This window comes from Exophiala spinifera (assembly GCF_000836115.1).
Source record: "Exophiala spinifera strain CBS 89968 unplaced genomic scaffold supercont1.5, whole genome shotgun sequence".
NCBI lineage: Eukaryota > Fungi > Ascomycota > Eurotiomycetes > Chaetothyriales > Herpotrichiellaceae > Exophiala > Exophiala spinifera.
The window spans coordinates 754,490-768,220 of record NW_015622517.1 but is presented as its reverse complement, the minus strand read 5'-3'; the positions used below and the strand labels follow the sequence as shown (position 1 = coordinate 768,220).

The 13,731-nt window shown below is 53.0% G+C and overlaps 4 protein-coding genes across 4 annotated transcripts; 2 read left to right on the top strand and 2 right to left on the bottom strand.

Annotated features, from left to right (window-relative positions):
• Positions 1-1,617: 1,617 nt before the first annotated feature.
• Positions 1,618-3,449, top strand: PV08_06862 (uncharacterized protein; the record flags this gene model as incomplete). The annotated part of the gene is made up of 2 exons (XM_016381195.1): positions 1,618-1,926; positions 2,127-3,449. The coding sequence occupies 2 exons, from the start codon at positions 1,618-1,620 to the stop codon at positions 3,447-3,449; spliced, it is 1,632 nt and encodes a 543-aa protein (XP_016234297.1).
• Positions 3,450-3,678: 229 nt separating this feature from the next.
• On the bottom strand, positions 3,679-5,535 carry PV08_06861 (uncharacterized protein; the record flags this gene model as incomplete). Its single annotated transcript, XM_016381194.1, has 1 exon — positions 3,679-5,535. One exon carries the CDS (start codon positions 5,533-5,535, stop codon positions 3,679-3,681), a length of 1,857 nt encoding a protein of 618 aa, XP_016234296.1.
• A 1,419-nt stretch (positions 5,536-6,954) lies between these two features.
• PV08_06860 (uncharacterized protein) lies at positions 6,955-9,684 on the bottom strand (the record flags this gene model as incomplete). The annotated part of the gene is made up of 1 exon (XM_016381193.1): positions 6,955-9,684. One exon carries the CDS (start codon positions 9,682-9,684, stop codon positions 6,955-6,957), a length of 2,730 nt encoding a protein of 909 aa, XP_016234295.1.
• A 1,260-nt stretch (positions 9,685-10,944) lies between these two features.
• On the top strand, positions 10,945-12,354 carry PV08_06859 (uncharacterized protein; the record flags this gene model as incomplete). Its single annotated transcript, XM_016381192.1, has 1 exon — positions 10,945-12,354. The coding sequence occupies one exon, from the start codon at positions 10,945-10,947 to the stop codon at positions 12,352-12,354; it is 1,410 nt and encodes a 469-aa protein (XP_016234294.1).
• Positions 12,355-13,731: the final 1,377 nt, after the last annotated feature.

Sequence of the window (13,731 nt, the reverse complement as noted above, 5' to 3'; positions counted from 1 at the left end):
CTTCTCTGTGACTACGAGGAGAAATGCCCTCTAAGGAAGGCTAGCATTCCTGGTCACCGTCTCTATTCGTTGATCGACCCTGGTGCTGGGAAACCCCGGCGATCTATTCTTCCGATCCGAAAATGCCAGTACAGCCAACCGGTCGATTCGCTTCGTTCTGATCGACGGGCGAGCCATCAAGCGATCGAGTTCATCATTGCAGGCGAGGATTGGCAGAAGGATAAATATCCGACCGCGTTCACAAGTACCTGTACAACGTACCTGCGTAGACGAGGATCAGCAAAAGTCATCTTCGTATTTCAGAGAGTCTCGGGAAGTGCAGAATTTAGCCTCCAGAAGAGATTCAGAAGTTTTTGATGATGGTAATGGTTTTCGTTCAAAGACGGTGGTCTCAGTTGAACTATGCTTTATTTTTGGTGTATTCATCACTTGGAGGGTCTAGACTTTGATACAATGGCAGTACCGTGAACGTACCTGTGTTCTGGCATTTGCAGCGGGACTTTTTGCTCTGTTGCACAACCTTTTGTCACACACCTGGGATTTGCCAGTTCGTTTGCACTCGAAAGTGTAGCATGTTCAAGTCCGTTGAGAAATCATGGCACGGACGAGATTCCCCTTTTGGTGCCAGGCGACGGTCAACCAACAAGGGTCTCCATGGCTCTGTCGACAGGATCACAACGTGTCTGGGGGGAACCGGCTGCAATCAGAAGTGAGTGGCCGGTGTAACGCTGAAAGTCACCGTCGATGCTAAGGAGGTCTTGAAGAGTTCAGAGAATTCAGGTTTGTGGTCGGGACTGTTGGTGCCAAGGGTTGTAATGACGGCAATTAATATCCACGGCTGGTCCGGCCTTTATCACTCTATCCGAATGAACTACCACAGTATCATGGGTTTTTCCCATCCCACCGAGTCTCCCCTGGCCTAGTGCGTCTTCAATCTCGACTAAGCATCATCGGCATGGATGATCCCGTCCGTCAAAAGCAGAACAATCATCCCTTTGTCCACATCATTTTCCAATATCTTGGTTGCGATGGTCTACGGAGTAAACGTACTTCTCCCGCCAAATGTGATCTTCTACCGCTGTGTTCCGTCTAGAGACACATAGTAGACGCAGATCATCATGTTTTAGATCGAACTCTCTGGTACCGAGTACTACATCGCACGACAGACGGCCCAAACTCTTTCGAAATCGCGTCGGTACAAGGGAGGGTCCTTTGGGCAGCAATGAAAGCTCCATCAACCCACCGGATGTGACGAGGCTGAGTCGACAAGGCTCTGTCGGCAATTGCCATCGCCTAATCTTCTTCCGGTACTTCTAAGAGAGTTCACGCGAGGGCAGTAAGTGACGTCAAGAGGACTCTCTCTCGATTTTCCATTACCCAATGCGACGTGAAAGGACCCCGTTGATGCGAAGAAATCACTCTCAGACCGCCGGCCGCGTTTGTCAAAGCTCCGCCCTTCGTTGCAGAGATTGCTGAACTCGTGGTACTACTGCTCAACCCATCTATCTCACAAACTGTCCAGGGTGGTGGTTGATACTACTCGCAAGGACGGCTGGATTTTTCTCTCCATTGCCCGTGGCTCGTCTTTTCCCACTGCCTAAATCTCCCCCGGGAGGGATGTCGACTCATCCTGGTGGCGCGCAGCCCACACGACGTCGAAGCTCCATCCACCAGAATGCAGAGAGCGAAGCCGCCCTCGCAAAGCTGGGGTACGTCAGCGAACTGCCCCGAAACTTGAGCATGATGTCTATCTTGGGACTTTCGTTCGCCATAATGGCCGTTCCCTTCGGTCTGAGCACGACTCTCTACATCACCCTGACCGACGGACAGTCCGTGACGATCCTGTACGGCTGGCTGTTTGTGTCATTGATATCCCTGGCCATAGCCTCGTCTCTTGCCGAGATATGTTCCGTATATCCTACCGCCGTAAGTGCTTTCTGCATAACCGACCGATGTTACCACTGCGCGCTTCGTACTCTTGTGTGTCCTTGTCCTTTCATGCTTCGTGCTCCCTCTCCCTCTGTGAGCTCCTGACGTTACCCGCCCATCCAATTCACCATGCGAGCTTTCTTTCCTACTTGCAAACTATCCTCCCCAACTGACACAAATTTTCTCTCGATACTCAGGGCGGCGTGTACTACTGGTCCGCGATGCTCAGCACGAAGAAATGGGCACCGATGGTCTCGTACATTGACGGGTGGCTGACTCTCATCGGCAACTGGACGGTGACGCTGTCCATCAACTTCAGCGGGGGCCAGCTGATCCTCTCGGCCATCACGCTGTGGGACGAAGACTTTGTGCCGACGGCGTGGCAGACGGTGCTGATGTTCTGGGCGGTGATGCTGGCGTGCATGCTCGTCAACATCTTCGCGGCCCGGTACCTGGACCTGATCAACAAGATCTGCATCTACTGGACGTCGGCTTCGGTCATCATCATCCTCGTGACGCTGCTGTCGATGGCCGACCGGCGGCGCAGCGGCGCCTTTGTGTTTTCGCACTTTGATGCCTCGGCCAGCGGCTGGCCGAGCGGCTGGGCCTTCTTCGTCGGCCTGCTGCAGGCCGCCTACACGCTCACGGGCTACGGCATGGTGGCGGCCATGTGCGAGGAGGTGCAGCAGCCGCACCGCGAGGTGCCCAAGGCCATGGTCCTGTCGGTCGCCGCCGCCGGCGTCACGGGCGTCGTCTACCTGGTCCCCATCCTCTTCGTCCTCCCGGACGTGCAGACCCTGCTGGGCGTCGCCAACGGCCAGCCCATCGGCCTCCTCTTCAAGACCGTCACGGGATCCGCCGGCGGCGGCTTCGGCCTGCTGTTCCTGATCCTGGGCATCCTCTTCTTCGCCGGCACCGGCGCCCTGACCGCCGCCTCGCGCTGCACCTACGCCTTTGCCCGCGACGGCGCCATCCCCGGCTCCGCCGTCTGGTCGCGCGTCAACCAGCGCTACGACATCCCGCTCTGGGGCCTCGTGCTGTCCACCGTGGTCGACTGTCTTCTCGGCCTGATCTACTTTGGCTCGACCGCCGCCTTCAACGCCTTCACGGGCGTCGCCACCATATGTCTGAGTACGAGCTACGGCATCCCGATCCTGGTCAACGTCGTCCGCGGCCGCAAAGCCACGGTGCATGCGAGCTTCAGCCTCGGCCGGTTCGGCTTCTTCATCAACATCGCCACGATCTGCTGGATCGTCCTGGCCGTCGTCTTGTTCTGCATGCCTGTCGCCATCCCCGTCACCGCCGCCAGCATGAATTATGCGTCGGTTGTCTTTGCCGGCTTTTCGGGCGTCGCTATCGCCTGGTATTTCGTGAGTGCCAGGAAGAGCTTCACAGGCCCCCCTGTGGTGAGTGACGCCGGGCCCGAAGAAGGGCTAGCTGTTGCTTCTCATGTTCAAAAGCCCACGGACGTCGAAGACGCAGCAAATCAAAAGCATACAGTAGAGCCCAAGACCACTTGACGGGCCATTTATGAGATAAGCAGGCGGGAATTCCCCAAAAAAATTAAGGCTTTTCATTACTACGATTCCGATCCATGCAGGGAAGTAAACGATCCATGACTGCTTCAATGTTCACTGTTGGTACTTTTGAGAACTTTTGCCAGCCACCTTAACCTCATTTTTTTCATGTTTCCTTGAGCATGCTGTTGAATATCCCGTCGAGCATCCTGTTTAGACACGTATGGGTTGGTCATTTGTAAACGACTACACCTCCAGGAGCAACTGTCACCTGCACGACGGATCTGCCATTAACCGACTGCACTGCCAGAGAAGTGGGGATTTGTTCCGCCCCTGTCTTCACGACCAGACTCATCGTGGCCCTTTCAGGATGAACCTCGTGGTCTACAGTGACCCAGACCGACAGTTGTGCGCTTGCGTCGGTGTTGATTGCGATCAGAACTTCCTCGCTCGCAAACAATCGTGACCAGGCAATGATGGACTGCATTGGGGCGGCACCAACGATACTCGGATACCCAAAGTGTACACCGTCACCGGAAATTTCTCGAAGATACTGTCGGCCTCGACGAACGGTGATTTCCTGCTTGCGCACCTGAGCAAGCTTTGCAACATCCGCCCAGGTGGTGCTGGCCTCGTCGAAGAAATGGTGGTCTTTGCTGCGAAAAGCTCCAAATTTCCCTCCAAACATCGCTTCTCGGATATACTCGTCGCTGCCACCTTGGCCGTCGAAACCTTGCTCAGTGCCGTAGTATATGCACGGAATGCCGAGAGTGAACAGGTTGAGCGCGACAGCCGCAACGACTAGGTCGGTACCGTTGCCTTCAGAGCAGAAACGGCCCTTGTACCCGCCGCGCCAGACTTGGTCATGGTCATCGATCATCGTCACGACCTTGTCTCGAAACCACGTGTGACTACCCTTGTTGAGGTAGAGGGCATTCCTGAACAGATCGAAGTATTCGTTTGGGTTCGCTTGGCCTTTGGGAACACGCCAAAGCTTTTCCTGGACATTGCCAATTCCGAGCGCTGCATCCAACCCCGTGGCTTCAACCGTTTCGAATGCCCGGGATCCGGTGATCTCCCCCATGAGGAGAAACCTGTCCTTGCCCAGGTACTGTGCGAACTCGTGGATGACGCTGGCGAAATATCTTGTAGGCCCGTCGCCCATGTGCTTTACCGTATCAATACGATAGCCATCGATATCGGCGTATGCAATCCAGTATCTGTAGCACTGGCACAGAGCTTTCAGCGCATCCGTCGCAGAGAAGTTGTCTGGGTTTGAGACTCCAAGTGCAATGTCCTTGAGATCGTAGAAGTCGCCGTCAAGGTACTCGGGAGACCTATCCCAACCGTCATCGTTGATCTGTCCCTTTCTGGTAAAGTTCGCCTTGTCTTGCAACTCGGTGGGCCAAACTGCGGCGTCAGGGAAGGCGTCAGGGTACTGACCGGGATCGATTCTGCCCAGTGGGATGTTCGGAATTCTGTTCCTGTCATAGAATCCCTTGACGTCGAAGGTGTCACCGGTGTAATGGGGATTGTCAGCAACATATTCAAACACATTGCCGCTGTGGTTGAGAATTATGTCCAGAATCACGTAGATGCCCTGCTTGTGTGCGGCAGTCACTAGGTCCTTCAGCTCTTCCCGGGTGCCGAATCTTGGGTCAACGTCCAGGAAATTCTGCACGCCGTAGCCATGATACGTTTCCAGCTTTGCGACCTGTTTCCATATGGGACCAATCCAAAGGGCAGTCACACCAAGACGACTGAGATAGCCCAGCTTGGTCATCAAGCCTCGCAAGGTGCCACCGTTGAATACAGTCCCGGCACTTCTCCACGTCGCTGCATCCGCACCGGTCTGGATAGCATCTTCATAATCTCCTCCCTCGTACTTGAATGTCGAGCCGTCCGAGACAATGGCGCCAGAGTTGTCCTTGTAGCCCTTCTCTGCGTTGTTGGAGAATCGATCCGGGAGCAGAAAGTAGAGGACCTGGTCGTCCCACTCACCTGGAGAGGGATGGAATGTGTGCTTCGGGGGCGCGCTTGCGAGAATCGACTGCACGTCTGAGTCGGCAAGGCTCTTTGGGGACGGCATCGTATCGACTGCCACGTAACGTGGGTTCTTCTCTGATCGATAGAAGAGGCTCGGGACTGCAGCAGTGATGCACCGAGTATATATAGCTTCCACCAGGGGAGAGAGAACTCGAGTCACGATGTCTGGCGTCCACTACGCCAGCCACGATTCCATCACACTCTCATCGTCTCGACTCCTCGCGTGCAGCAATACGAATGTTCAGCTCGCATCCGATGGCCAATCAGGCGGAGCTTCGGTCAGGCTGAGAACGAACCGCAGGGGGAGAATCTAGAATAACCAGAGCCCCCAGCCAATGCCGCATCCAGATCCTCGTATCCGTGAGGACGGCAGAAGAAGTTCACCGCCAATTGTCCCAAGCGAGACCGGGGGTTGGGCCTGGAACAACTGGACCAACTGGAACGAGAGTGAGTATTGTAGACTTCAGCTCACCATGTGTCCAGGTCATCGTTTCCGTCCACTGATCGTCTTGATATATCATATAGGCTGGTCAGTCGAGTCTCCCTCCCGCGACAATCTGGGCCGTTACGCTCTACAGTGGCTTGACTTCCTCCTGGGGACTCGGGAGTAATCAACGGAGGAGATGAAGGTTTATGCCTGCGGCACTCTGTGCATCATTCATTACGGGCCACTTAACTCTGCCTCTTTTTTCGCAATCTGTTTTCTCCCGCGATGGGAATTTGTTCTAATCAAGGCCGCAGCCCAGTATTAATTGTCTAATCGGTAGTGGCCAAAATTGTCAACGTCTAAAATCTAGCCATGTTCGACGAGATTTCGACATTCCATCTAGTTGCTCTTACAGGCGGCTGTATATTTTCTCAACAAAGGCTCTGGGCACCAACCCTTGTACAAATGCGGTCACAGTGGTAGGTTGATGAACGCGAATTATTCCAGATTTAGGCCATCAAACCTTTGTAAGTTTTTCGAAGTTTTCATGGCGATTTTGTCTTTCCTTTGGGCATCAGCATTTTTGTGCATCCTTTGTCACGCTCTCTGCTGTTCTACGCCGCCCCAACTTCTCCCTTATAATAAAAAATCTCCAGGGTATATTTGATCCCCGCGATGAGAAACCAAAAGGCAAGTAAGTTCGTGGTCTGCTGCTTTGTGAGCAATGTTTTGAGTACCTGGGTATTCTCAGACTCGTCTTCTTGTTACCTAGCTTCATTCGACGGTATATCGGAAAGGTGTCGACCATCTGTAAAAACTCCCCCTCAACTAGTATCTAATCAAATGTTTCTTCATCTCCAGCCAGCTACGTGCGCCATGCCAATATCCCCTGCTGCCAGATATACATCTCCCAAGGACGTTCATCGTCATCTCAAACATGCCACAAGCCGCCACCAGAGTACATGTACTCTTCCGAACCAGTAGATATGGTAGTACAGAACATATCGCCATTACATCGTTTGAAGATCCTCAACTTTAGTCCGCTGAATCGGCATCGAAATCCATATGCCGCTTCTTGAGCGTACGCATACCAGCGCCGCCACGTCCGCCACCGACCGTGCCAGTCACTCGAGATTCGAGTTTGCTGAAGGGACCACGCCTCTTTTTGTGTGCATCCTTAGCACGTCGTTTTTCAGCTTTGGTTTTAGCACGTGAGCTCCATTGTGGTGCTTCCGTCTCTCGTGCGCGTTCGCCTTCCCGCGGTCCAGTAAGGAAGGCCAAAACAGCATCAGCTCCAGAAGCACGTCGTCGGCGCTCTTGTCGCTTGCTTGGGGGTGAGGGCTGTACGGCTTTGCCTTTGTCTTGTTTGCTCTTGATCGCATCACCCAATTCCTGCCGCGTGACTTGCCGAGAGAGTGAGTATGTGGTAAGGTCCGTTGCAGAACGGCTAAGCGCCGTATCAAAGCCCATCATGTGCCTCTTCAGAAGGCGGAGGAGACTCTCGCATAACCTATCAAGGATCCATTCGGACTCGGTTTGCCCGCTGAGCATAGGACTGCTTTCCTCGAGCCAATCCCAATCAACCACGCCGTCTGTCTCTTCGTCGAACTGTAGCTGCTCGAGACCGTTCCGGGTGAACCGGATAAGCCTAGTGAACTCAGCCCATTCCTCGTAGCTGTAACGCTTGCGTGGCGCGTGCTGTAGATCATCTGCGGTCTTCCGAATCGCCCATGCTAAACGCTGGGTCAATTCGGTTTCATTGAGCTCTTCGGCAGCAAGCTCCTCGATGCTCACAATGGGGGAAGCATCTGTTTCATCGGGCCCGACTGGTAGACCCTTTTTTCGTCGACGCTTCTCCACTCGTTTGCTCATCCATTGGTACAGCCAGGGATTCGAGTTGATGCGATCATGCCAGAAACCCTTCTTTGGCAGAACTGTCATATCTCCAAGAAGGAAAGTGCCTCGCTTGAAGCTAGAGATGACGGTGTCGCCCATATCAGAAACCAGGATCGTCATGGTTGGTACTGCAATCAACGACCATACCACAAAAAAAGGCTTGCCAGCGTTGCTCTTGGGACTGAGATCGCCATATCCGATGGTGAGCAAGCTCACATAGCAGAAATACAAAGCTTCGAAATAAGTCAATCCTTGGGTATTTTGCTCCGCCTGCCAGAAGACGACCGCGCCTATACACCAAAGAACGCCAAAGGCAATCGTTGACACGAAAAGGGCGAACCACTGCTTGAACTTCTTCGCGTCTTCCTGGATATCGCGCATAGCGTTGAATTTATCTCTCTCTTCTCTCATAAGAATGACTTTGTGGCCTCTGGTCCTTACTCTCCTGAGATCGTTGACGGGCTTAGCCAGCAGCTTCAACGTAGCATGAACAGGTCCTTTGTGGAAATCATGTTTCAGAAACTGCCGAGGGTGAGGTAGACTTTCGTCGGCCTGTTTGAGAGTCTCAGCAGTCGTATCTTCAAACCCAATCTGCCGTGCAGTAATCTGCTGGTCTTGGTCGTTGTCTCGACCTGTCGACAAACCGGTTTCCAGACCGCCATGTGCTTCACGGTCCAGATTCCGTTCGATCCGAGGGTCAGGTATCGGAGCTGAGATTGAAAGCTTTCTACCATGGTTCAACTCAATCTCAACTTTCTTTTCAAGATCTTGTCGCCGATTATCCTCTTCCGCGGTCTCGACAGTGACAACCCTAGAGAGGGTATTGAGACGTCTGTTCTCGACATGCTTGCGGAGCACATTGACGGTGCTTAGTTCTCCAGCAAATTTGGAGATGGAGCTAACCATAAGACCCAAGATGATGATACCACCTACCGAGAAAGGAAAGACGAGACCTCGCCCGAGATTGCTCGTCGGGTAGTAATCTCCAAAGCCGACAGTTAGGATTGTGACATCGCAGAAGTAGACAGCATCCGGATAGCCCCAACCTTCGATCCTCGAGAAAACACCTCCTCCGCCTGCGAGCCAGATGAAGAACATCATGGTCTGCAAAATGAGGTTACGTTGTTCGTCGGTCAAGGTAAAGTGTTGCGGATAGTGACCCAGAAAGTAACCCCCCATGTTGACCATCAGGATCATGGAATTGAACATGTATAGGCAAGCAGCAATAACAGCATTCCAGAAACCCTGCGAGTAGACTTGGTCTTGACCCGGTGGAACATATACGTGCATGGACACAGTAATGCCGATCAAGATAGCTGCCGAGACATAAAAGAGAATGATGGTCGCCGGAAGCGCAACAATATAGCGAACACGTTTTGTAAAGTTAAGGAGTAAAAAAAGGTTTCCCACAAAGCCGCAGACAAGGGAGGCAATATTGAGATTGATACACCATGCCGGGTCCGGGTAGCCAACCGAAGTGGCTTGGTAGTATATGGGGTCATCTGGATCGACGACGTTGTTTCTCCAAGCGACGACCAAGGCTTCGATGGAAATCATGTTTGCCATGGGAGCGAATGTTGCGGCCAACAGAGGTATGGCAGTCGAAGCAAACCACCAGTCGGTGGGAAGGTCATCATCAGCCGCCCTTAACCTCAGCTTTGGTGCTTCAAGATGTCTTCTGTGATGACGTTTGCGCTCTCCTGCGCCATCGTTGTTACCTTCTGAGGCCACCGACTGATTGCTCTCTCGTGGCCCATCCCACTCTTTACTCAAGCTGTTGTCACTTGCATTTGCCGTTCCAGCGGAACCGGTGGAGGAGTCGGTACCTGGAGGATGCACCTCTCTCTGTTCTGCGTGATCGTAGCCCATCGTAGGGGGGTCAAACTTGTTATTGGGATTCGGTAGGCATAAGGGACTGGTATCAAGCTGCTGTTACAGCGCAGACAGCTGGAAGTGTCTGGAGTCTCGAAAGGGAAAAGGCATCGTGAATCAGCATGAAAGCTGCCGGGAGGACTGGAGGAAGAGTGGGTGAATGTACAAAAGAAGGACTACCAGTAGTCCTGGACACGGTGAAGAGATAAGTTGAGCGATACCCCCAGAAGCAATATCTCGTATTTCCTGAGAAGGCCCAAGAAGCAATATTCTATCTCGTATCCTGATGGTGAACGAGGTGGAAAGAATGCGCGCCGCGGCATGTGCGGAAGCGAGTGGCTTGCGGTATAAGCATCGACCACCAACACCCTCCACCACCACCATCGCCGTCGCCATCGTCCAATCGGTAGACGCCCATCGCTCCCTCTCGCTGAGATGATCAACTCGGCCATCCAAAGTCGTGCATCGCGAGGATGTTGGGGTCCCCGATTAACGGCGAGACCGCAGCCCGGTGTCCTGCCCCTAGACCCATCCAGTTGTTAGTGCGAGCACAAGACCTCGTACAGGAACAGCGTATCTCGATTCTGGGCCTCTTCAGAACCACGATAAGCTCGCAGAAGCTTTTAGCTAAGGTGAGTTTGCAGGCTGGGGTCTACACCTCAACCTCGAAAAGGAAATGCTTATCTAGGTGACATACTCTGGCCAAGAGCATCCTCCTCTCTAGGTTTCGACCATGCAGGCATACGGCACAGCCTCAACAGCCTGTAAACCAGGATATCAAAACCATGTTCAGGGCTTTGGATGGAGTTCTGCCGCCTGCGAATCGTCTCTTATTACGGCACTCCGCCCTGCAAGATGGGAACAGACTCCCAGAATCCCAAGAAAGACAAGGAACATTGTGAACGAGAACAGTGGTGAGTGCAAATATCTTCTCTCTCAGCATCCACAAAGCCAAGTAAGTTCAAGACATGGCCAGAGTGATTCCCCCCTTGTATCGTCAACCTTCGCAGATGAGTCCCAGAACCAAGAGATACACAGGTCTCAGCGTGCAAATTAGGACAGCTTAGCAAAAGCAAGAGCATGATGTTGAGAGGATGGAGGGGGGCCCTTCGAATCGCTCATAATTATGTATCTCTGCTGGATCGCACTTTTGGTCCAAATGTTGTCTCAAAGACTCAACAGGGCCAGCTCAAATACATGATTTATAACGATTCGAGACTTCGCGCACAGCAGGGCAACAGCAGGGCAACAGCAAGCATGTCCTCACCAACGGCAACTCGAGATCGAGTTGAATCCGAGTCCGACTCGTCCGAGCGTGTTGCAGATACTGATACACCTAACTCCCTCGACTTCTTCCAGCTTCTATCCGCCATAGTCGAGGAATTCGAGCGACGCAGACGCCAGTGGCAGCCTCGATGGACCGCTTGTAAGCTCAAGAAAGCGTTTCTCCTCCGTCATCATCCTATATGGGTGACCTATCCCCCGAACCAGCTTCCCCGACACATACAGCCTCTTACACAGCTCCGAAAAATTGCACAGGGCGGATTCGGCGCAGTCTATGCGCATCCGGATCAGAACACCATCCTTAAACGCGAGCTCAACCCCAGCATCGACTCTGACGCCGTACAACGCGAGCATCACATGCATCACGGCGTCTTCGAGGCGATGATGAAATGGAACAACATATCCTCGTTCTTCGTCAACGTCCAAGTGCCGCGCGACGGTGCTTTCATCTCTGCCCCATCCAGCGACTGGGATGACGGTCTCCAGCTCCTCTTCCCAGACAAAAAGATGCAATGCCGAGCTGACATGATCCAAGCCGAACGTATTCCTGCAGTACCCGCAGGCGTCCTTGAGGACATTATACGTATATACTGCCACGACCCCGAGACCTGGCCAAGTATAGCGGCCTCCACGGAAGCAAAAGACTGCCTTGTACGGATCTACCTGGGCGGCGAGTCCATTCATTCGCGAGCTTTCAACATCGGGAACTTTTCCCTGCACATAGACCAGTTGGAAGCCCTGGATGTCAACACGCTCAAAATCGCCGGCCACTTCGGTCGTGCTCTGGCGGTAATACACTCTCAAGCCGATCTCGACGGCCGCGGCATCGAATTCGTGCTCGGCGGAGCACGGGATGAGCCTGACGGCTCGCAAATCTGGGTGTTGGACTTTGATCAATGCCGACCTCTCCATGCACCCCGCGGGGCTGGCGACGCGAGTCGACAGCCCATGGTCGACAGCACCGGAAGTGTGCGAGCGCCTTCGGCGTCCGAAATCCAGCGTACGGACTCGTGCATCGACGCCTTCTTCGAGAACGATCCGTACTTCCCCCGCCCGGGCTCCAAGCGCCCGGCTCTCTGGAACACCTTCGCGCGCAACTACGACTACATGACACGAGAGATCGCCATTCGAAGCTGGGCCAGCGCCGAAAACCGGGTATGCTACAATTTCGTGAGGTACAAGCCAAGCACGGCCGCAGAGTTTGAGTTGTTGACCATGCTTCCCAAACCCGAAGACGACCAGATTCGGACTTACCGACCCGTCACTCGCGCAGCCAGTCTCTTTCTTTTGGGCGTTGAAGAGCGTTACTGGAACGGTACCAAGAGCTGCAAAAAGGCCGTAGAGTCCAGGTTGGGTCCGGAGTGCCTCGTACACGATACCTAGTACCAAGTGCACAGTACCCAGTACCGGGTTGGGACCAGCCGTGCTCGCTCCATGAGTGCTCGAGTCGATACGATAATATGGCTAGACGTATGGAGACTGTAGACGACATCACTACTTAAGTCTGGACGCGGCCCAGCCTCTCCACTGAAAGAAAGCTGGACGTTATCCGAAAATTGTTCGCCTGTGGATAATCGAGAGGACACTTTGACCTGGATGTAACTGGGCCAAACGACATAAGGGGATCGTCTTCCATTGCCAGGCGTCACGGGCGCTCGCTGTATGTCAAATTGTCATTCCTCGCCGTTGACGGATCCCCTTTTGCGCAATGCGCCCGGCACCAGCCTCATATGATCAAGTATCACCGCGAATCAGATCTGTTGTTGTGTGCGATAAACATGTCATCGACGCACAGGATCGAAGATGTCTGAATTTCTTTCAAATCCTCCTCCCTTGAAAACGCGGCCCGAGAAAAGGCGGCTTGAATGATTTAAGCTTGTCAGTATCAATCAACATCGGGAGTTTTTGGGATGTGCCCACTCGGCCCAGGTTCGAAACTGTGCATTGTCACGAGACAAAGACACTGTATGTCCCCCCCCTGTCAGCGCGCCGTCTGGTCTCCTTTGCCACACCCCGTTCAAAAGGGGAGGGAGAGGATTCGCGTTGCGAAAGAGGTACGAAGGACGGGCGCGTGCTGGGAGTGCGATGAAGATGTGTGGGTGGTGGTGGTGGTGTTGTGGCAGGCGAGGCCTTGGTCAAGGAAGAAGGTTACCGCCGGACGAGGAATTGTCTTCAAGGCCGATGGCCACACGACACTGTGAAACGACGTCCAGGGGCACGGCACCCATCGCCACCACCACAACGGGAAACCTTGTTATCTGTTTAACAACAAAAAAAACAACAAAAAAAACAGCAAAAAAAACAGCAAAAAAAAAACCCAAAAGAGAGAGAGGAAAGGACCCTCGGAATGATTATCAATGTTAACTGTACTTGGGAAACGTGACCGGTCCTAAGTCGTACCTACAGAATAGTGATACAATTTCTCTTTGGCAGATTGAATAGCAATAATGATAATGATAATGATAATGATAATGATAATAATAACAAGCAAAGAAATGAAACAGACACAAGAAACAAAACAAGAGATAGGCTGCAGGATTGATTTATACACGCCAGTCTTAGCGGCTTCCAACTTCAAATCTCACCTCACACACTCCCAATATATATCACAATCTGGGGGGAAAAAATCATCTTCTTTGAACTTGGAGACTCAAACTGAAAAACTACCCAGACAAGAAAACATCTAGCGTACACCTTACTTCCGCTTCTCTCAATGGAGCCAATCGCCGGGACACCAACAAAACATACAGTCATCGCTTG